Source organism: Medicago sativa, chromosome 5, assembly GCF_051527215.1.
Source record: "Medicago sativa cultivar Bolivia chromosome 5, Bolivia_mono, whole genome shotgun sequence".
Lineage (NCBI taxonomy): Eukaryota > Viridiplantae > Streptophyta > Magnoliopsida > Fabales > Fabaceae > Medicago > Medicago sativa.
The window spans coordinates 37,189,824-37,213,866 of record NC_140753.1 but is presented as its reverse complement, the minus strand read 5'-3'; the positions used below and the strand labels follow the sequence as shown (position 1 = coordinate 37,213,866).

At 36.5% G+C, this 24,043-nt stretch overlaps 1 protein-coding gene across 1 annotated transcript; it reads left to right on the top strand.

Annotated features, from left to right (window-relative positions):
• The first annotated feature begins 1,951 nt into the window (after positions 1-1,951).
• Positions 1,952-2,865, top strand: LOC146922097 (uncharacterized). Its single transcript, XM_085711455.1, has 4 exons — positions 1,952-2,218; positions 2,263-2,374; positions 2,484-2,580; positions 2,850-2,865. The coding sequence occupies exons 1-4, from the start codon at positions 1,952-1,954 to the stop codon at positions 2,863-2,865; spliced, it is 492 nt and encodes a 163-aa protein (XP_085567581.1).
• The last annotated feature ends 21,178 nt before the right edge of the window (positions 2,866-24,043 follow it).

Genomic DNA, 24,043 nt, shown 5'->3' with positions numbered 1-24,043 from the left:
AACACCTTTTTCTACCCAATTTTACTAATTCACATTCGTTCGCACTCTACTTTCTTATTATTTTTAAAAACTCCATCCTCTTCCTAAACATTATTTTCTCCCTCTCTAACCAAGTAACCAAACCATCTACTTTCTCTTAACTAATCTCCTAATAAATACGAATAATTAAATAAATACTATCTAACAACGAATACTAATAACAATAATACTAATACTATCTAATAATAATATTAATAAATTAATATTAAAAATCGGGGTGTTACACAACTCACCAAAGTAAAGCAACTACTCTTACACACCGTCTACCCATCCATACGAATAAGGTAGGCGGTCAACCAAACGACCACTGGGGGTTAGTTCATAATTCACAATTATCAAATGAAAGTAAATGGTACAATTAATTTCAATTGATCAGGCAACTCAACATCATTAATATCCAACAAGTATACGAATATAGATATCCAATATACATTCCTACATATTCATAGGGTTACCAAATTTCACCAAGTATACAATTCAACAAGTATACAAATCAACCATGCAAATATTCACCGAGCACATAAACAATTATGACACTTGTCAAGTTATGCAATGCGCCTAGACACGACTTCTATATGCATGTGGTATCGGTCACCTCAAGGTCGTCACCTTAGATACATCTGTACCATAGTCGTAGCCAATATGTATACAAAGTATTCGTCGTCGCCAATATGGATAAAAAAAATTGGTCGTCGCCAATATGGATATACAATCTGACACCAACGTCATGAATGCATGAACTTATGACTCAATCATTGCATATGTTCAACAATAAGTCGTTAACAATCAACATCAACATTTTTCAACACATGCATACACCATCAAAATTGTCGCCAATTGCATGTAAGAATTCATCAACATAATTCATCATCATCATAATTAATCAACAACAATCAACTTATAGAACATATTGTTCCAAAATCACATTCTTCACGAAATACGGCCAATTGACCACATCACAACATTCATGCAAATAAATACTCAAACATCATCAACTCATTCATATTCTAGTATCATAATCGTATACAAACATGAATCATGTTTTAGACATCCAATCCAATGTGTCACAATTCTAAGGCCCTAATGCCAAATCATCACTTCTTAAAATCTCATTTTATGATCAAGAATAGTAAATTGGAGCAAAAAACAGGTAATCCACTTTTTTCATATTTTAAAATCATAAAAAATAAATTTATGGAACAAAAATTTAAATAAGTTGTTTTCCCTCGAAGAAATGTTGCTATCGGGCCTTTTCAGCAAAAAAACAAAAATCCAATTCAAATTTCGGCCCATTTCCAAACCCGGCCCAACTCTGTAGTCCAACCCGTTTCAGACTTTTCCAGTGCCATTAATTGCATTTTCTGAAAAGAGAAACTCTTTTCCTTCATCTCCGCCGAAACCTTAACCCTAACACTCCATATCTACTAAATCGCTTGCTTTGAGACAAACCCCATCAAAACCACATCTAATCATCCCAACAACTATCTTTCCCAATCGATGAAGGAATCTCCAACCCGTCACTGTCGTTCCTCACCCAAAAACAACCCAGTTGAAATTAGAATTTGTCCAAAGCAAATCTCATATAATCCGTCTTAGAGGAAGCAATTGAAGATAAGGATGAGTTAAAATTCAAAATCAGAGGTAAACAAATTTCACCACAATTCATTTTCGATTATTTTCCTCCCAAAATCAATCTCAAATTTTATTCTTTTTAAATTTGACCTTAACCCTAAATTGTTAGTATAAAAGGGTGCTTAGTGTGTTTGTTCACACTTGCCCCAGCGTTGCCAATTGTTCACATTGCATTGCTTTCTTTCTCCCTCAATTTCACTTCAACTTGCATCTTAGTTTACATTTGGGGTCTTAAAACTTTTGATTTTCAAACAACAACAAATTTTTGAAACAAAGAAAAATGGCAAATCTTGCTGAGTTTTCTCCAATTTCTGAAATATCAACTGAGAAAACTTTTTGGAACTTCAAATCTAAGGTCATTCGATTATGGCAAGTCTCTGACTTTAACAGGAACACTTTGCCAGTTTCGAGTGAAATGGTTTTGATGGATGAAGCAGGAAACATAATTCATGCTACCATCAAGAAAACCCTCCTTTACAAGTTCAAAAACAACATTTTTGAAGGAAAATGCTATAGCTTTGAGAATATGGGGTGGCTAACAATGGGGGTAACTATAGGACCACTAGACACCCCTTCAAACTGAACTTTCAGTTTAGCAGTAAGGTTGTTTTTCTCCCAAATCTCTCAGTCACTAAGTCTCCATATAACTTTGTTCCAATCCCTGAAATTGTTGGAAGGTCATATGATACAAATTACTTTCCTGGTAATAATATATATATTTTATTTTAATTTTTGGTTTTATCGGATATTTACTCCAATTTATTGTCTGTTTCATGTTTTTTTAAGTAGTGTTTGTTTGATGTTTATTTCAGACCTATGTGGATTCTTGACTGGTGTTGGTAGTGAAAGAGAAATTCAAAAGGGTGGTAACACTTACAAGCAGAATGTCATTGAGTTGGAATCACTTGGGTATTGTTCTAACTCATACTTTTGTTTTTTTTTTTGTTGAAGTTATAGTTATGTTACTTATATAAGATGTTTTTTTGTTTAAGGCATAAGGTTCAATGTACTCTAATGAATGTTATATATATATATATATATATATATATATATATATATATATATATATATTTCCAACATCTTCCTCGACATCAATTTTGTTCTCAAGAGGTGAGTCATCAACAACAACATTAATAGATTCCATCATGACTTTGGTTTTGGAGTTAAACACTTTGTAGGCTCTGTTGTTTGTAGAGTAACCAAGAAAGATTCATTCATCACTTATAGGATCCATTTTCCTCCTTTGTTCTCTTCTATCAGCCAATTTGTAACATTTGCTTCCAAACACATGAAAGTATTTAACAATAGGTATTCTTCCTTTGCATAGTTCAAAGAGAGTATAAGAAGTACCAGTTCCCAAGGTAACACGATTGTAAATATAGCAAGCAGTATTCATGGCCTCTGCCCAAAAGTGATAAGGAAGTTTTTTAGCATGCAACATCACCCTTGTAGATTCCTGAAGAGTTCTGTTTTGGCGCTCTACAACTCCATTTTGCTGAGGAGTAATGGGAGAGGAGAATTCATGACCAATGCCTTTCGAAGAGCAAAATTCAAAAAATTTGGCATTTTCAAATTCCTTCCCATGGTCACTTTTGATCTTAATAATACTTGTTTCCTTTTCTCTCTTAAGCCTTTGGCAGAGATCTTTAAAAACCTCAAAGGTGTCAGATTTTTCTTTAATAAAGTTTATCGAGGTAAATCTTGAGAAATCATCAACAACCAACTAAGCATATCTCTTTCCACCAAGGCTCTCTACTTGCATAAGACCCATCAAATCCATATGAAGAAGTTCAAGAACTTTCGAAGTGGTCTGATGTTGTTGCTTCGGGTGCGACATCTTGGTTTGCTTCTTAATTTGACACTCACCACAGACATTTCCTTCTTCTATAATAAGTTTAGGTAGTCCTCTAATGGCCTCTTCAGACATAATCCTTTTCATTCCTTTAAGATTCATATGACCAAGCTTCTGGTGCCATAGTTTAACTTCTTCTTCTTTAGTCATGAAACATATGGAAGAATTTGCAGTTTCTTGAGGAACTCACAATTAATAGTTATCCGTTGACCTAACTCCTCTCATTAGAACATCATTCTCCTCATCAGTAACCAAACATTCCAATTTGGTGAAATTAACTTTTAATCCTTGATCACATAGTTGAGTAATGTTAATCAGGTTTGAAGTCAACCCTTTTACCAAAAGAACATTATGAAGTTTAGGTAGTCCAGCACAAGCCAACTTTCCAACTCGCTTGATTTCACCTTTAGCTCTATCAACAAAAGTAACAAAACTAGTTAAGTAAGACCTAATATCTTCCAAGTATTTTTTAACTCCAGACATGTGTCTAGAACATCCACTATCAAAGTACCAATCTTCTATAGAGGAAGCTCTAAGAGATGTGTGGTCTATACGAGCATTTTCAACAATCTTAGGTTTCCATACTTCTATAGTTTTGCTCATAACATGGTTACCCTTGGGTTGATTTGGATTCCTGGGATAGCCATACAGTCTGTAACAGTAAGGTTTTATGTGACCATATTTATTACAGTAGTGACATTTCCAAGGAGAGAGCCTAACATTGTTTTGGGTTTTCTGTATTTGTCAGAATGTCGTGACATGTTGTCTGACATTGTGGGATCATACTTTCTTTCAAAAGGAATAAACTTAGTAACAGGAGTCTTTCCTTGTTTCTTTAAGTATTTGTAATTAAATTCTATTCCTTGGACATTTACCGCATTTTTCCCTACAAAGAGAATCTAATATAGTATGTCAGACCCACAATTCAACATTCTAATGGTTTTTGTAATGTTCTCAACTTTAGAAGATAGAAGGGTTACCTCATTTTGAAAGTCAGAGTTAGTTGACAATAATTTGTTCTTTTCAGCTTGTAGTTGAGCTATGATTCTCTTATGCTTTTTGTAATATCCCACTCGTCAGCTGATGGAATATTACCAGTCGAACGTGTCAGAGGGAAAATGTTCATGGAATGTAATCATGATGAAGAATGTTTATTAAACGACAACAGTCAAACACGAGTTAAGTATCAGTGTCGGATTAAACACGTTTAAGACGAAGGGCAAAATGGTAACTTGGCCTCAATGGGGTATTTAAGTGATTTTGGGTCAAAATTCTTCATAAATTCATGTTGTTTCTCTCTCTAAGGTTCAAAATGTAAAATTTGCTCTCCCTTCTCTCTACCCATCGGTCTCTCTCTCTCTCTCCCCTCCTCACCAATTCAGCAAACCTCCTTCCTTTAATGATTTATGATCAAGATTTGGTTCCTACATGATCCTATAAGAGATTGGCAACTTGGATTAAGCTTGTTTTCCAATTCTTTCGCTCACAAGAAGAGATGCAAGGCTAGGGTTTGGTCTTTGGTAAAGTTGAAAGTTGGAGCATGAACTTGTGCATGTTATAGTTTCTTCGTGGTCAAGAATCAAAGAGAAAGATGGATTGAAGTTGGATTGATGAGCTAAGGCTATGGATGTATGATGAATCAAGAGCTAGGGTTTGAAAGATGTGAAGTGAAAGTGATGCTTGGAGGCTTGGGAATCATGTGCAGGTTATGTTAAGGTGAGTTCAGTAGATAGTTTTATCACCCTTGGGATTATGTGTTTAACTTTGTAAGGAAAATATGAATTTTAGGGATTTTATGTATAATGATTAGTTTCCCTTTTCATGCCATGCTTGGTAAACATGTAAATACTTGACATGTGAATGTTTTTTAGGTATCTCATGATCAATAGAGTCAAAATATATTTTGGGTTACTTGGTTTTGAGGTTTTTGAGCTAAAAATAACATTTTTACAAGTTCTAGACTGTCATAACTCGCCGGGGCTATTACTCACCAAGGCGAGTTAAAACCACAAAAGCCATGGTTTACTCGCCTCACACTCGCCTAGGCGAGCTAACAGTGCCAAAACTTGTTGTTGGCTCGTTTCAAGCAGTTTTTGGGCGGCTTCGGGTCGGGTTTTCTCTGTAATGTTTTTTTAAAAGTAAACCCCTCAAACCAAGGTCCTCTTTGATAATCTTTTAAAAGGTTTTCTTGAGAATGAAGCAAGTATTTAACATAATTAGTAAAGCATGGCATACGAGAGAATGATATGATATAAGTCGGGTAGCAAACTAATCTTTAAGGAAGGGAATGAATGTAGAGCCTCGACATAATTTTTCAAGAACTAGAATGCTAAGCATGATTCTCATGTATGATAAGACGCGAAGTGATTAATGTATTCTCTTCGCACATGAATAGGAATGACCATGCAAGCATGTTAAGCCGTGAATAGATAAGTTAATCCCTTCACTATGAACGAGTATGTCTATGTAAGAAGTTTACCGCTAAACGGGTAGATCATGGACCCGTGGTAAATGAACAAGTATGTATAGGTTTAACCCTTCATGTATGTATGATCAAGACTATGATGTATGTGTAGTTTACCACAAAAAGGATCTATTAAGGATCCGTGGTAAATGAGTATGTAAGACGTAGGTGTCGTGAGAACGGGATAAGCTCCGCAAGGGGTCCCACATGTCATTGAAGGAGTCCGATGTGCCTTAGCTAGGTTTTCATCGGTCATGTATGGGATTGTACTTGGGGTTACTCCACTCGGGGCTCTCCGCAAAATGAACCTAGATAATATGTTTGTTCAACGCTAACATCTATGTATGCATGAATATGATTATGTATGATTATTATATGATGTTAGACATGTACAAGTTTATGAGATAGAGCAAGTTATGAATGTTATACTGATGACGATATTAGGTTTCCCTAATCGTCCGGTTTAGGACCGTGTCATAAATAAGCAAGTAAAGTCTTGATGCATTTAGCGTGTCTTGAGCTAGCGGTCTTAGGTTCCCTTTAACCGCCATGACATGTATGATGTAAGCAAGACCTATGACAAGTTAAGATGAACCTATGACGGATCTAGTTTGCACGACCGTCTAGGTAAGCATGACCACACACGTATAATCAACCGACAGGTTGTATTGTAGACACGTGGTGACCGTAGGTTTCCCCCGAGGTTATCTATAGCCTAGGATTAGGTGGAACTCACTGAGACATTATGTCTTATCCCAATCCTTATTTGTTTCAGATAAACAGGATGGTATTGCAAGCTAGTAGCCGTGTGGATGTTTCAGCAAGTGCTCGTTCGTACCCGCGACAGGATGATATGGATATCAAGGATGCATTTACTATGTTTTAGACAAGTTATGTTATACTCTTGTTGTACGAGCGCTTATGGTTGTATAAGATACTCATTCAAAGTTTTATTGTTGTAAATTTTAATGTATCCAGTACTAAAGATAACGAACATGCTAAACTTTCTAGATACGTTTAGTATGGGCGTTACACTTTTCTCCTGTCTTAATCACCTTTTCACTTCTGACACAATCCTCCTTGTAGGAATCAGCCAATTCCATATAAGAAACTCCTTCATCACCATATTCTTCATCATACTCATATCTTCCTGTTAATGTTGTCACATGATTGGAACTTTCATTATCTGGCCTTTCTTTTGTCTCTTAAGATAAGTTGGACATTCTGCTCTGAAATGACTTAATCCTTCACAGGCATGACACTGAACACCTTTTCCTTGACATGTTTTATCATCATTTCTATCCTTTCTTTGAGATTCACTATTTCTGTTGATGTCAAACGAGATGTTCTTGCAATTAGGTCCGCGTCTCCTATCCATTTTATTTAGGATATTGTTAAATTGTCTTCCAAGAAGTACCATAGCATCAGAAATCTCTTCATCAGTTTCCAAATCACTTTGAATTTGTTCATTACTAGTGTTGGACACAAAATTAATACTCTTATGATTCTTTTCAGTCCGGTCACTGATAGCTTTTCAAAGGTTTGAAGTAACCCAATGAGCTTTTCAACTTTCATGTTCTTGATATCTTGAGCTTCTTCAATAGTAGTTAAATTCATATCAAAATTCTTGGGTAGAGACCTAAGATTTTTTCTGACCAGTTTTTCTTCAGACATCTTTTCTCCCAGTGCACTAGAGGCATTTGCATTATCAAGGATTGTTCATGTGAAAATCTTGGAGATTTTAACATAGTGGAAGCCATTGTTGACGTTGTCGAAAAGCTGTCTGTCGAAGCAAAAGTTGACGTTGTTGAATGTCAGATGGTAGAAGATTCTGGAGGCCCTAAAAGCGTTGATGAAGTAATTTCATAATCTTAGTTTGATGAGAAGGTGAAAGTGGCTTAGACCATGGCTGAAGAGGAGCTGATTGATTTCCTCAATCGTTGTAGGTTGACGAATTCTGAAGTTATGTCGTGCCCTAGATGCAGTTCTGTGTTTGACAAAGAGACTACTAAAAACCTTGAGGGTTTTATTCCAAAATCTAAGAAAACCGGAAATTGGTCTGCTGATCATAGACCCAAGTTTTCTTTTACCAAGACTTACATTCCTTTCATTAATAAATCTTCGACCACAAATTATGTTGATAAGAATGGTCAGGGAAAAACATTTGTGCCTCATGCTAAAGCACTTGTTCAGAAATGGGTTCACTCAACCCATAAAAATGTTTGCTGGAAAGAACAATATGGTGTAAGGTAGTACCAGTAATACAATTACCAAAAATGGTGCCGATACTGAAATTCCAAATGAGTCAAAGAAGTATGTGTACACTAACAATTACAAGGAAAAGAACCCTATAACAAGGACTCAGTGGAGAAGGTATCAAAGATCCAAAAAGAGTGTTGCTGCAAATGTCGATGACAAAGAGGTTGACCCGAAAGGAAAACAAAAATTGGTTGAGGTAGTTAAAAGACTAGTGAAAGAAAGGTTATCTCTTCCTCCTGTCGAAGAGAACCCTACCAGGGAAGATGAAATGAATTCATATTTCAGGGATTTAGAACCTGACTTCGACGTCGTATGAATGCGGTTTCTATTTTGCCTGCATAATACAACGTAATGTTGGAGGTTGAAGAATCATAAGATGATTTCAATCCAGGAGACATGGAAAAATATAAATACATGTGTTGTTATGTATCATATTATGGTTGTGGTAACGATCAAAAAGCCATCTTTGAAAAACCAAATGGTTCTATGAAAGGCCATCTCAAACCATTATTCATTTAAGCCAAAGTTGATGATGTTGGAGTTAACAAAGCATTGGGGGATGGTGGTGCTGCTGTCAATTTAATGCCTCAGTCTTTCATTAAGAAGATTGAAAAGTGTGATATAGATCTGAAGCCTCATAACGTAGTTCTTTCAAACTACAAAGGTACAAATGGATTCTCTCATTGGCGTTTTACAATTAAATCTAACTGTGGGAACTGTCACCAGGTCAACTTTTTTCATGGTAGTACTATCAAAGGCTAATTTCAACTTGCTCTTGGGAAGGGAATGAATACATGGAATAGGCGTTGTTCCCTCATTTATTCACCATTGGATTGTAATCTTGAAGGAGGATGGCACGGATGAAAATATTGAAGCAGACCAAAGTTACTTTCTTGCTGAAGTCAATCAAGTCACAAGGAAGAGCTTTGAGAAAAATTTGGCAAATATTGCACCTTGCTTTGCTGCAAAATCTGGTTGCATTAACCAAACAGATGTGAGTTCGGTAAGACTCTACCCAAAGTGTCATACCCCAATTTTTGACCTAAGATCCTACATTCATACGCCGTCTGACCCTGAATAGTCTTTGACTTTTTAAAGAAAATTTCGGCAGAGAGGTATTTTAAAATACCTCATTTTTTGGTCGTTTTCGGACCCGCTTTTTTATTATTAGTCTTTTTTATTTATTTTATTTTTATTTTTATTAGTTTTTATTTTATTCTATTTCCATCTTTTATTTTATTTTTATTCTTATTTTATTTTGTTTTTTTAGGTTATTTTCTTTTTATTTAGTACTTAGAATAGGTCCAAAAATAAAATGTCCAAGGTCCAAAAAATTTCAAGTCAAGTGTCAACTTTCACATTCCTCTTTCAAAATTCACCATTAAACACCATTCAATCCCCATCAAAATCCATTAAACTAGTTTTCCATTTTCATCAACCTCCTCACCTATAAATATAGCTCTCATTCCACACTTCAACACACACCAAAAGTTCTCTTGAGTTGTCAAAGAACTTTTCTCTCTTCTCCCTCCTTTAGCTTGTTTTGGCGAGCTATTCTTTTCCTCTTCTCTAATTATTTATGTCCCTTCGGAAAAAGTCCCTTCGGAATTTTGTCCCTTCGATATTTTTCCCCTCCGGTTGTCCATGTCTTTTACGACAAATCCCCTTGTGCTTTCATTTTATCGTCACGCTTTGTTAATTTATTAGGTTGTAAATATTAAATAAAAAAACAACAAAAAAAAACATTCAAATAGTCCAAAAAACAAATTTCAAAAAGAGAACTCTTTTTCCTAAAAAGACTTGATTCTCATCAAGAGTTTCTTCCATTTAATTTTCTTAAATAAAACTTTTAATACACTTTCTTAAAATAAAAATAAACAAATTCTTACTTTGCCACTTGGCTTTTATTTCTAAAACCTTTTCAAAAAAATAATAAAAAACATCAAACAAATCACTCGGCTTTTTACCCCGAACTACGAGGTTTGATCATTCATGGGTACGTAGGCAAAGGAGCTTGTCCTTCCAAATCAATAAAAAATGTAAATAAAAAACCTTTTTTTTCTTCCTTTTAATCAATCACTACTCCTTCTTTATTTCCATTTTCTAAGTACGCAAGTTATGGCACGTAAAGTAAATAAAATCAAGAGGTTCTCGTAGAGTACTACGAACGTTTAGAGTGATAACACCTTCCATAAACGTAACTAACCCCGAACCCTAAATCTTTTTTAAAATGTCGTAATTTGAACTTTTTTCCACTTTCTTTGAAAAATTAAAAGTTCAGTCATGAAATAGAATTAGTGAGTCTATGCTAATTAAATAGTTATGATCTCCGAAAAATGACGCGATAGAAATGACGACTTCACTAGGGACACCCCCCTAAGATGGTTGAGCCTAACTTGAATTTTTTTAAATTTTTTGTGCTATAACTTGCTTAAAAATAAAATCAAAATAAAAGATGGAAATACATGTATATATTTTTTTTTCCTTTTTACGTGAGTGGTGAGATAAGTTCTAACCCGGACTTGAGGGAAATATATGATAGGACGGTGGTATAATCAAAGTCCCATACCAAGAGTACTCTTCGGTTTTGGCACATGTGATATAACCCCACTCAACAGAGGTTCCTTGGAAGTAATACTATGTTGAGATCAGTAGTCATGTTTGGCATTGTTATTTTCAAGTGACTAACGAAGTTGAGGACCTTTAGTTACCTTTAACCCATCATAGCCTTTTAGAGACTTTCCTACGAATGTTGTTGGACCAGGAGTAGTCTCGTAATCCGATAATATTTGGATGTGGTCGTAGACTTTGAGAACTTGGTAGAACCCGTGATACAGGTACATATGAAACCATAGTCCCTACCATGTGGCGTACTTACCCATGACTCCATCATCATGGACTTAAACCTCACCATGTTTTCACCGTTTGTGTAGCATAAATCATGCATACATGCATACATTCATAAAAAAAATCTCATGAAATATCGTAGGACTGATAAATTTTTGTAAACATCAGAGGTATGGACCTCGTAAATAAGAACACCAAGAAATACAACTTCAAAAGTTTTAATTAGACCTTAGATTTGTTAGGGACTTTGACCTTGACTTTGATTTTTGTTCTCAATAAAGGGAACTGTTTGTAATATTTCAAATTATCAATTGAAACATTGTTCCTTATGATGTTTACAATTTTTTGACAAATCCTTCGATAAAATAAAAATTCTCCATTTTTTGCATAAAGCATCATGCATCATCTTGCATTCATAATTTCGAGACCGAGTCTCACAAGTCGTTTTGTTTTCATAAAAGGTCAATCTGTCTCCAAAGTGTGTCGACGTCCTTATTCAAAGCCAACTCGCATTTACAACACTCGGGCAAACAAGAGAAAGAGAATGGATTAGTTTGAACAAGATAATCATGAACTTCGTGAAGGAGTGACATCCATGTGGGCCGAGATGGAGAAGTTAATCAACTTGGAAAAATTGTTGGCGACTACAAAGAATCATCCACCGCCTCCTCCTCCTCTCAGCACTCAGGATCAAGCAACTACTATCCCAGAAGGTCGTCCTTGGGGTGTGCCTATTTGTCTCGGTGAAGTATACCGCCCTTATGCCTCCAAAGTTCCAATGCCTACTTCTCAATATGTAGCTCATGTTCCTCCACCTTTTGCAACAGACCCAAGAGCTACTATGACCTACTCAGCACCAATGGTTCATGCTATCCCGCAAGACAACGGTCCCATCTTCCATTCAGGGAGTGTGGGAGGTTATGATAAGATATATGACCTACATGAGAAGCATGATGAGATGTACCAAGAAATGAAAGTTCTCTGTGGGAAAGAAGTATTTGAAGGTGAGAAAAACACAAGAAGGGGGGTTGAATTGTGTTAGCTATTTCTTAATCTTCTCTTAAACTGAAACACTCTGGCCAGAAGCTAGTAGAGACTGCTTCTGAAGTAATGTTCAGGATCTAAATGCAGCGGATAAAAACATAGAGAGAGAAGGAAGAAAGACACAAAAAAATTATACAGGTTCCTTCCACAAACTGGAAGTAGTCATGTCCCCCTTGCACTTCCAAGGAGAGTTCACTAAAATGTAATATCTGATTACAAATGCTCACTGCTAAAACTAGCAAGAGACTTCAAACTGTTCAAGCACACAAGCAAGAGACTTCTTATGCTCCTGAACACAATCAAGAGTCTTCTATTGTTCAAGCACAACTGCAAGAGACTTCTAATCAAACAGAATTACAAAGAAATTTTTTTGAGGTTTAACACTTGATATACAATCAGTGGTGTTCACAATACAAATCAGATACAGACTCTTAAGACTCTAGAATTTCTAAGATATGAACTTTGAAACAGAAATTCTTAGTGAACTTTGAATGCAGAACAATTTCAGCAGAGTTTTGGCACTTGTAAATTGTTGTTGAGTCTGATACCAATCTCTAAGTCTTCACTCCTTTATATAGAAGTGTGAAAGAGACGTTGTGAAATTGCCAGCACATCAAAAAGATTTGTTTGAAGCTTTGATCAATCACCAATGATATTTTACCTGATATGGTTGTTGTCCTATGAAGGATCAATTTCAAATCCATTCCCATTGTGAAGGAACATCGTTGCAGACAGAGCTGTATTTTAGAGCTGTTTTCTTGTCTTATAGCAGGGACACTACAGAGTAGTGGAGGTAGTGGTTGTACACTTCGTACAATTGTACTTTGTCAACGCTTTTTCAAGATAAGCATCCAATGCCTTCAAATCCCTTCAAAATGACGGTTGCTTCACATTCCCAGTCTTTTGCAATGCTTAGACGAATTTAAATCCATTGAACATCTTTTGAAGCTTTAAGTCTTACATCTTCTGATGAACTGCAGCTTCTGGGGATCTTCAGCTTCTGATGAGGTTGCTTCTGATGAACTTGCTTCTGATGAACTTCAGCTTCTGATGACGTCATCACTTCAGGAGCACTTTGTCTTCAGGACCACTTTTGTCTTCAGGAGCACTTCTCTTCAGATGCTTTAAGCTTCCTTTTTGTTGATTTCTTAGCTCTCTTTTGTTCATCCAGAACCTCTTTAAGATGTAAATTTTTGTCTATGGTCCTGTACACTTGAACAAATATTAGCTAGTCCAATTGACAATTTTTAATAGCTTGTTATCATCAAAACTCTCAAAGGTTCATTGTTAAACACATTTTGTTCCAACAATCTCCCCCTTTTTGATGATGACAAACAATAGTATTTAAAATGTGCAATTGTTGTTAATCTAATTAACAAGTTGACTGTAAGGGTATGAGGTTTGTAAGCTCCCCCTGAGTCTAATAGTTCTTAAGGTGAGTTTTGTAAGCTCCCCTTGAGTTCTATCCATGTTAATTAAATTCATTAAAAGCGCAATAACACTCAGAATATTCTCACCTTAAATAGACTAAGAGATAAGAAGATAGGTCCTATTAATTTAAATTGAATTTTAAATTAATGGGGCTCAGAGCCTATAAATATTATACATACTACTCCCCCTTTTGTCATCAACAAAAAGTTTAAAAACTAAAGGCAAAAAGAAGAAGTAAGAAAAAGATAGTGAGAAAAATTCTAAAGTAAAACAGAGCATACAAATATTAGAGCAAAAACATACAAAATATATAAGAACATAGATATGATAAAAACAAAACAGTTGAGTTCATAAGCATATATTGATCAGAGAGCAAGATAAGATCAGAAGCAAACAAAATGAAGTCAGAAGCAAAATAATTGTAAGAAAATTATGAACAAGGAAAGCTAAACAAGCTAAAATGTGTGCAACTAAGGGTTGACTTGGTGTGCTTGCTTGTTAAACATTTCCATCATCTGTTTAATCATCAAATTTGTCTCTTCTTGCTTCTTTTGCATAGCCTCTTGTTGTAGCTTCATCTCAGTCTTGAAATCTTCATTACTCTTGACCAGCATTTCTTCTCTCAGTCTTGCTTCTTCTAGCTCAGCTTCAGTGGAGGTTTTATACTCAAGCAAGAGTAGCTTCTGCTCTAGGAGTTCCTTTTCCAGCTTCTTATTCTTCTCTTCCAGGAGAACATTCTTTTGCATCAGAGCCAGATCAGGAGAAGATGTCTTGAGACTGATCTTGTTCAAAAATGTCAAGTCTAAATCCCTTGGATGCACATAAGTAGGGATGAAGTCAGTGACTTCTCTTCCTTTTAGACTTGGAGGATTCTGCACCCAAGCTTTCAGTATCTTGACTTCTTGAAGACTGCTGTCTACTCCCTTCAGCCAGTCTTTGATTTTCTGCTGAGCTAGGTCTTGAGCATATATGCAAGTTGTTTGGAGTGCAAACATTATATAATCAACTCTTTCCTTCAGTCTGCTCCATTGCTTTTCATAGCTCTCTTTGTGAACCAAATCATTTCTAGCTTGAATAAGCTTGACCAGCTCCTGACCAATGTTCTCACACACATCATGTAATAGAGTAGAATCCAGGAAGATCGTTGATGGTGAGGGTATTTTTGTAGGTTTGGGAGGAGCAACGGGTACAACAGCTAGATGGATAGTTGGAAGTTGGCTGTTTGTGGAGCTTGTTGTTTGAGTGTTACTGGTTGATGGTTGATCAGGAACAGACTTATCAATCACAGTAAAGGATGATTGCTCAACCTCTACATCAGAAGCATCTGATGTGATCATGAAGTCAGGTTCACTGACAGTTTCAGAAATGGAGGGTGTTAGGATTTGTCCAGGAACATATTGTTCAGAAACAATATATTCAGGTGTGATTTGTTCAAGAACAGTTGTAGATACCTGTCCAGGGATAGTTGTGGTCATTTGTGGGTTAGGTGTTTGTTGATGGGGGCTTTCTGAAGCAACTTCTTCATAAGCAACTTCAGAGGCTCTTTGTAAGTTTGGCCTAACCTCTGGTAGTTCAACTGAATAGTGACTAACCAGATTGTCTAAGACAGATGTCTCTTGTGTTTGGCTGGTTGAGGGTGGTTAGGATGATGATGATGTTTCAACATTTACCTCAGGAGGCACCATGTTGAGGGGTGGGATAATCTGTGGTTGGAAAGGATGGTTGAGGGGTAGTCTTTCACAGACTTTGTTTCTTATCTCAGACAAATTGCATATCCTTTCATTGACACTAGGACCATTGGCTTAAAAGGTATGTTCTGAGAAGGCTTTTTCTGGATTTTGGTTGTTGATGAATGGCCTTTTTGGGTGGATGGATAGATTTTCCCTAACGGTATATCATCATAATCAGAAGATGATGATGAGGATGTGGATTGGGAGGATGATGAAGGGGTAGAGTCAGATTCTACTTCTATTACATTTTCAGTATGTGAGAAATCCATATTACCTCCTTCACAAGCTTCTGGAGCAACAACATCTGATCCAGCAGCAATGTCCTCCTGAGCCTCTCCACCAGCACTCACAGCCATCAGCATGTTGCCAGCTTCTGAAGCTACTAGCTCTTGTAGTTCTTCAATAGCTTTCACAACCTCTTCAGCATCTGTAGATGCATCAGCTCCAGATCCTTCTAGATTGCAGCAACATTTTCAGCTTTCTTCCTCTTCACCTCCCAAGTGACCAAACCAGTAGCAGTTTCAAATTGCTCTTCCTCTGCTGTCACATATGCAGACTCTTGCAGCTTTCTTACTGCAGTTTTCCTCTTCTTGGGAATATTAGGCTGATCAGGAACAACTTGTGAAGAAGTTGCAGCTTTGCCACTTCTTGTTCTCTTGGTCAGAACCTCACTTGTATCCAAGTCCTGAACTACTTCTTGGATTGATGGTAAGCCAGAGCCACAAATCATCAGCCTTTCAAAAGTTTTTTCTTTCTTAGCCCTCTTAGCAGGTTGCTCAGCTTCTAGATATTCTTCCTTAGAGGTCACCTTCCTCTTGGACTTCCTACTTCTGGCTACAGGCAGAGCACCTCCATACATTTCTTCAGGAACATCCTCAAGTCTAATGACTTTACCAGATGTTGCATAGTGATCTTTAATGAAGTTCATCTGGACTTCAAGAGGGTCCTTCCTGCAAATGGGAGGAAAGTCTTCCATCAGGTTTGACTTTGCACTGGATTCACTCAAGTCAATATTGAGTTTTGTGACTTTACTGATCAGCTTCATGTGCTTGAGTGTGCTCCCATTGATGAATCTTCCTGTTTCAGTGCCCAGCTGCTCATCTGTAAAGATGTCGACACTACTTAGAGCTTTCAGAATCCCTCCTGGATGAAGGATTTCTGAAATCAATCTCCCATAGGGAACCCAACACCTGTTGCTTTGCTGACTCTCCCTGAGTTCTTTGATCATGTGCTTAAAGATGTACTTAGGCACATTGACTCTGTCCTTCTTGATAAAATGGTGAAGAAACACTCTGTGTGCCAGTGATGGTTGATCACTACCACCACCTTTTGGAAGAAGGTTTTCATTTTGGATTTTCAGAAGCATCTTCTTCTCCATGCTTAGTTCACTGTATTTACCTTTCTTCTTGCTACCAAACATGGTTTTGTTGACAATTTCCTTCCAAGGGCTTGTCTTGGGGTTCTCTATCTCTATTCCTGCATATTTACGAGTATTATCTCTTCTGAGTACAACATCAATGGCCTCTTCAGAGATAATTACCGGAATGCCCATGATGTTGGACCTTATCTCCACACATCTGAATGGTTCCAAGCCTATTTCCTCTCTTGTTTTCCCTTCCAGAGTAGGGTCAAGGAAAATCTTCTGTGTTTCTTCAGCTTCGGAAGCAGCTCTGTCGTATACTGAAGCTCTTACCTAGAAGTGTCTTACCAGGGTTGTGTATGTTGGTCCATTCAACATATTAAAATAAGCCATTAAGTATTTCTTCTCATAATAACTTATGATATTGCAGCCATGAAAAGCTAGAGATTCGAAATCCACTGGATTCTCTGTTTGAATGTTCAAATCCCATTCTTCTAATGCCATAGTTCTTCCTCCAATGTCGTATGCTGGAGTGTCTTGCATAGTTGATTCTGAGATATCTTGTGGTTGCATGCTCGAAGATGATTCTGGAATAGGACTAGATGATGATGCCATTACTGATTGAAGATTTTGGGGTTCTAGGTTTAAGTTGCATAGAGTTTGCGCTTACTTCGCAAAGAAAGGTTGAGAGTAGAAAGTGTTTGTTTTGAAGTGAGTAGTGTGTGAATTGTTTAAGTGTTTTGAGTAAAAACGTTCGCAATTCAGTAAAGGGGACAAACAAACACAACATTAATGACAAAGGGGGCGCATGATAGTATATTCAAAGCTAAATTCATAATTGCCCTCTTACATTATACAACTGTAGACATAAGCCACGTCAGGAGTTCTCAGATCAACTGCCAAGTTAGTGGGACAGGTGTCACAGAAAGTAACTTCCAGCGTTTCCACTAACTCTGCTATTCAGGAGCACAAAATCCAGCTTCTGGACTTCAGATGCTGACGTCATCAACAGAAGCACATTTTCCTCAGAACCTCAATAAAGAGCTTCTAATGGACCATAGCTTCTGAACAAACTTCAGAACCTAAATTCCTATTCAGGAGCAAGCAAATTTTACTCAGACACAAAGTACATGTTCAAATTTTTCTTTATAAAATCAAATCTTTCCACAATTAAAGGCTTAGTAAATATATCAGCCCATTGATGCTCAGTATCAATGAATTGTATATCTAAAATTCCTTTCTGAACATAGTCTCTAATAAAATGGTGTTTGATTTCAATATGCTTGGCTCTTGAATGTATAACAAATAGCACCAGTATTATCACAATAAATGGGAATACTGTTAGCATTAATTTGATAATCTTCCAACCGATGTTTCATCCAATGTAGTTGTGTACAACAACTTGCAGTTGAGATGCATTCTGCTTCTGCTGTAGACATAGCAATAGTTGCTTGTCTTTTGCTAGCCTAGGATATAAGATTATCACCTAGAAATTGAAAATTGCAACTGGTTGACTTTCTTTCAATCCTATCACCAGCATAATCAACATCACAAAATCCAACCAACTGATAATCTAAGGATTTCCTATAATGGAGTCCAAGATTAGTTGTTCCTTTCAGATACCTGAAGATTCTCTTAAGAGCAGTTAAATGAGATTCTCTAGGATCTGATTTGAATCTTGCACACAAGCATACACTGAATAAAATATCTGGCCTAGATGCAGTGAGGTATAACAAAGAAATAATCATACCTCTGTACAACTTCTGGTCTACTGTTGATCCAGTATCTTCTTTGCTTAAAGTGCAGGTTGGATGCATTGGAGTGTTCATCACTTTACAATCTTCTAGCTTGAACTTCTTCAAAAGCTCCTTAGTATACTTTGTTTGATGAACAAAGACTCCATCTTTGCTTTGATTAATTTGAATTCCAAGGAAGAACTTCAGCTCTCCCATCATACTCATTTCAAATTCATCCTGCATTAATTTAAAAAATTCCTTGCAAAGAGATGCATTAGTAGAACCAAATATTATATCATCAACATATATTTGCACAACAAGAATGTCTTTCTCAAGAGTCCTTCTGAAGAGTGTTGTGTCAACTTGGCCTCTTTTAAAATCATTTTTGATCAAGAAATTACTTAGTCTATCATTCCAAGCTCTGGGAGCTTGTTTCAAGCCATATAGTGATTTCTTAAGTTTGTAAACATGGTAAGGATTCTTAAGATCCTCAGAACCAGGAGGTTACTTGACAAACACTTCTTCTTTAATGACTCCATTAAGAAATGCACTCTTGACATCCATTTGATATAATATTATGCCATGATTAAGTGCATAGGAAAGAAGTAACCTGATTGCTTCCAATCTTGCAACTGGAGCAAATGTTTCAGTATAATCAATGCCTTCTTGTTGATTGTACCCTTGTGCAACAAGTCTTGCTTTGTTTCTTACTACTTCACCTTGTTCATTCAGCTTGTTTCTGAATAATCATTTTGTTCCAATAATGTTCTTATGCTGAGGTTTTGGTACCAAATCCCACACATCATTCATTTGAAACTAATTAAGCTCTTTCTGCATAGCTAGTATCCATCCATAATCTGAAAGTGCTTCATCAACTGTAGTAGGTTCAATCATTGATAACAGTCCTACCATAAACTCTTCTTGTCTGAAGTATGATCTTGTTCTTCTAGGACTCTCTTTGTTTCCAATGATTTGATCCTCAGGATGTGAAGACTTGTACTTGAAAGAATTCTTGGATTGATTCTGAGGTGGGTTCAGCTTCTGGACTGTCATCAAATTCAGCTATCTGATCAAGTTCTGGAGTATCTTCAGGAACTTGTATCTCTGCAAAACTTTCATCTTGCTCTGGAGTTTCACATCCAGGCTCTTTGTCATCAAATTTAACGTGCATTGATTCTTCAACATAAAGTGTTTCTGAATTATACACTATGTATGCCTTTGACCTTTCAGAGTAACCTAAAAAGATTCCTCTTTGGGCCTTGGCATCAAATTTCTTTAGGTAGAGCTTGTTATTTAGAATGTAACATGTACATCCAAATTAATGAAAGTAAGAGATATTGGGTCTTCTTCCTTAAAGAGTTCATATGCTGTTTTCTCCAGGATAGATCTGGTATAGATTCTATTTTGGACATAACATGTTGTATTCACTGCTTCTGCCCAGAAATGTTTAGCCAAATTGTTTTAATGAATCATGGTTCTAGCCATTTCTTGTAAAGTTCTATTCTTACTCTCTACAACCCCATTTTGTTGTGGAGTTCTAGGAGAAGAGAATTCATGGATAATTCCAAGTTTTTCACAAAAATTTTCAAATGGCTCATTTCCGAATTCTCCACCATGATCACTTCTAACTTTTAAATCCTTCATTTCTTTTTCAAACTGTATTTGAGTTCAGAAGTTACTGAATACATCATAAGCATTATCCTTACTTTTCAGGAATTTTACCCAAGTCCATCTGCTGTAATCATCAACAATAACTAATCCATATTTACTTCCATATAAGGATGCAGTGATAACTGGTCCAAATAAGTCAATATGAAGTAATTCTAAGGGTCTGGAGGTTGAGACAATGTCTTTTATTTTAAAAGATGATTTCACAATCTTTACTTTTTGGCATGCACCACAAAGTGCATATGAATGATAGTCATTGTCTGGTAGGCCTTTGACAAGTTGTAACTTACTAAGCTTAGAGATTAATCTCCAGTTAGCATACCCCAACCTTCTATGCCACATCCATTTCTTATCATTCACTGACAGAAGGAAAATTACCTTCTGGTCAACCAATTCAGAGAAGTTAATTTTATAAACATTCTCCATCCTCTTTCCTTTGAATATTATGGATTTGTTTTCTTTGTTGATTAAAGTGCAGTTGGTCTTTTCAAACATCTCATCATAACCATTGTCACAAAATTGACTAATGCTCAAAAAGTTATGTTCATGACCATCTACCAACCACACATTATTAATTGAGATAGACGAGTTACCAATAGTTCCTGTACCAATGATCTTGCCAGACTGGTTGCCTCCAAACTTCACACTTCTTCCTTCTTTCATTGTGAGGGTGAGGAACATAGACTTCTTTCCTGTCATATTCCTTGAGCAACCGCTGTCTAGGTACCATGATTTTTGCTTTTCCTTTGCTCTTAAACATATCTACAGTATTGACATTTTTAGATTTAGGTACCCATTATTTTATTGGTCCTTTCAGGTTAGTACTAGAAGTTTTACTCTTTACTTCTTGTATCTTGTGCTGTAAGTTTGGTAGCTTCTGGTTAACCATTACCTTAGGCTTAACACCCTTTGGTTTTGATTCCCCAGGAGCAGTAACTGTCTTCTTCTGGAACTTAGACTTCAGGACCTCAAATTCAGGTTTCAACAGAATCTGAGGAACATGTTTTGATCTCTTTAGAATCCCGATATTTGAAGTCTTAGAATCATAGTTTATCATTGCCTTTGGCTTAGAATTCTTTGGCTTTGAAGTAATCTTAGCCTTAGAGCTAGAAGCTTCAGGTTCTGATTGAACAGCAGTTTCCAACTTAGCATCTTCAGGTACAAAGAAGGTTTTCAATCCTTCCTTGATGCATTCACAACATGCTTTGAGACTGATTTCATTCGGTTTCCCTCCTGAAAATCCAATCCCTTTGCCATTGTTTCTTTAAATGATATAAATCATTGAAGCAACTTTGCTTCTGTCAATACCAGATATAATAAAATCTTCAAGAGCAATTTCATGCTTGCTTAAAGACTTTCCATTACACTTTTCTTGTAGCTTCTGACAAAGATACTTAAGCTTCTCTTCATAAGTTTTACAAATGAAGTCAAAGCCTCTAAGTCCTTCTTCACAAGCTTTCAGATCCAATAGAGTTGATTCTTGTTGTTTCATTAAATCAACATATTTTTCTTTTAAATCTTTCAACTCATTGGTTCTCAGTTCAAAGTGTGTAAAGAGTTCTTTAAACGACTCAACAAGTTCTTCTCTGGGAATTTTAGAATATACCTCATTTTCATCTTCAGAGTCTGAGTCAAGATCTGCTTCTGAAGTCTCAGTAGCCACTAACCCCATAACTACCTTAGCATCTTCTTCATCTTCTTCCTTTTCAGACCCAGATTCACTATCCAAATCTTCCCAGGTTACCATTAAACTCTTCTTAATCTGCTTCCTGAATTTCCTTGTGTTGAAACTTGATTTCTTTGACTTGTCCTTTGATTTCTCCTTCTGAAGATCAGGGCAATCAGCAATGAAGTGTCCAGGCTTCTTACAGTTGAAGCAACCCTTCTGATCTTCTTTCTTGGAGCTCTTGTAACCACCTCTCTTGCTTAGAACTTCCTGTTCTTCCTTGCCAGATACTCAAGCTTGTTGGTTCTCAGTAGGATCTTCATCAGAGTCTCCATCAGGTGACTCATCTTCAGGTTCAATAACTTTAAGAGCTTTTGATGACTTCCCTTTAGATGGTAGAGTTATATATTTACTCTTCTTAGCAGGCTCATGTTCATTAAGACTAATCTCATGAACTTTGAGAGAGCTGAAAAGATCTTCAACACTTAGAGTGTTTAAATCTTTAGCTTCCTCAATAGCAGTAACCTTAGGCCTCCATCTAGCAGGAAAGCTTCTTAGTATCTTGCTAACATGATCAGAAGCAACATAGCTCTTCTTTAGTATTTGTAGTCCAGAGACTAGGGTTTGAAACCTTGAGTACATTTCCTCAATAGTTTCATCATCCTTCATTTTGAACAACGCATACTGATGAACAAGCATAAGAGTTTTTGCTTCTTTGACCTTCTTGCTGCCTTTATAGTTAGAACAGAGAGAAGCAAACATTGCTTTAGCAGTGGATTTGTCACTCATCTTCATATACTCTGCTTTAGGTATAGCAGTGACAAGTGCTCCTCTGATAATATGATGCTTCTTGTAAAGTTTCTTCAAAGCAGGAGTATGTTTCTTTCTATCAACAGCAGCTCCTTCTTCATCAAGAACCAAGTCACCAACACCATCTTCAAGTATGTCTCATAGTTCTTCATCTAAACCCATGACATAGCTTTAGAAGTTGGTTTTCCACCAAGAAAATTCTTCAGGATATCCATTGAACTTACAAATCTTTCCAAAGTTTGATTTCTTGTTATAACCATAGTCATATGGAACAGCATTATTGTTCGTTTGACCAGAACTGGAAGATTCACCAGACATGTTATCTCAGATCTTTTTTTGTTACACTGTTAAGTGTTAAGACAACAGACCAAGGCTCTAGATACCAATTAAAGGTGAGAAAAACACAAGAAGCGGGGTTGAATTATGTTAACTATTTCTTAATCTTCTCCTAAACTGAAACACACTGGCCCGAAGCAAGTAGAGACTGCTTCTGAAGTAATGTCCAGGATCTAAATGCAGCGGATAAAAACATAGAGAGAGAAGGAAGAAAGACACAAATCAATTATAAAGGTTCCTTCCACAAACCGGAAGTAGTCATGTCCCCCTTGCACTTCCAAGGAGAGTTCACTAAAATGTAATATCTAATTACAAATGCTCACTGCTAAAACTAGCAAGAGACTTCAAACTGCTCAAGCACACAAGCAAGAGACTTCCTATGCTCCTGAACACAATCAAAAGACTTCTATTGCTCAAGCACAACTGCAAGAGACTTCTAATCAAACAGAATTACAAAGAAAATTGTTTGAGGTTGAACACTTGATATACAACCAGTGGTCTTCACAATACAAATCAGATACAGACTCTTAAGACTCTAGAATTTCTAAGATATGAACTTTGAAACAGAAATTCTAAGTGAACTTTGAATGCAGAACAATTTCAGCAGAGTTTTGGCACTTGTAAATTGTTGTTGAGTCTGTTACCAATCTCTAAGTCTTCACTCCTTTATATAGAGGTATGAAAGAGACGTTGTGAAATTGCCAGCACATCAAAAAGAGTCGTTTGAAGCTTTGATCAATCACCAATGATCTTTTGCCTGATATGGTTGTTGTCCTATGAAGGATCAATTTCAAATCCATTCCCATTGTGAAGGAACATCATTGCAGGAAGAGCTGTATTTCAGAGTTGTTTTCTTGTCTTGTAGTAGGGACACTATAGAGTAGTGGAGGTAGTGGTTGTACACTTCGTACAATTGTACTTTGTCAACGCTTTTTGAAGATAAGCATCCAATGCCTTCAAATCCCTTCAAAATGACCGTTCCTTCACATTCCCAGTCTTCTGCAATGCTTAGACGAATTTAAATCCATTGAACAACTTTTGAAGCTTTAAGTCTTACATCTTCTGATGAACTGCAGCTTCTGGTGATCTTCAGCTTCTGATGAGGTTGCTTCTGGTGAACTTGCTTTTGATGAACTTGCTTTTGATGAACTTCAGCTTCTGATGATGTC

Coding starts and splice junctions, on each gene's coding strand:
- LOC146922097 (XM_085711455.1), top strand. CDS start 1,952: ATGGCAAATCTTGCTGAGTTTTCTCCAATTTCTGAAATATCAACTGAG. Junction 2,219..2,262: donor TGGGGTGGCTAACAATGGGG/GTAACTATAGGA, acceptor CTGAACTTTCAG/TTTAGCAGTAAGGTTGTTTT. Junction 2,375..2,483: donor TGATACAAATTACTTTCCTG/GTAATAATATAT, acceptor TGTTTATTTCAG/ACCTATGTGGATTCTTGACT.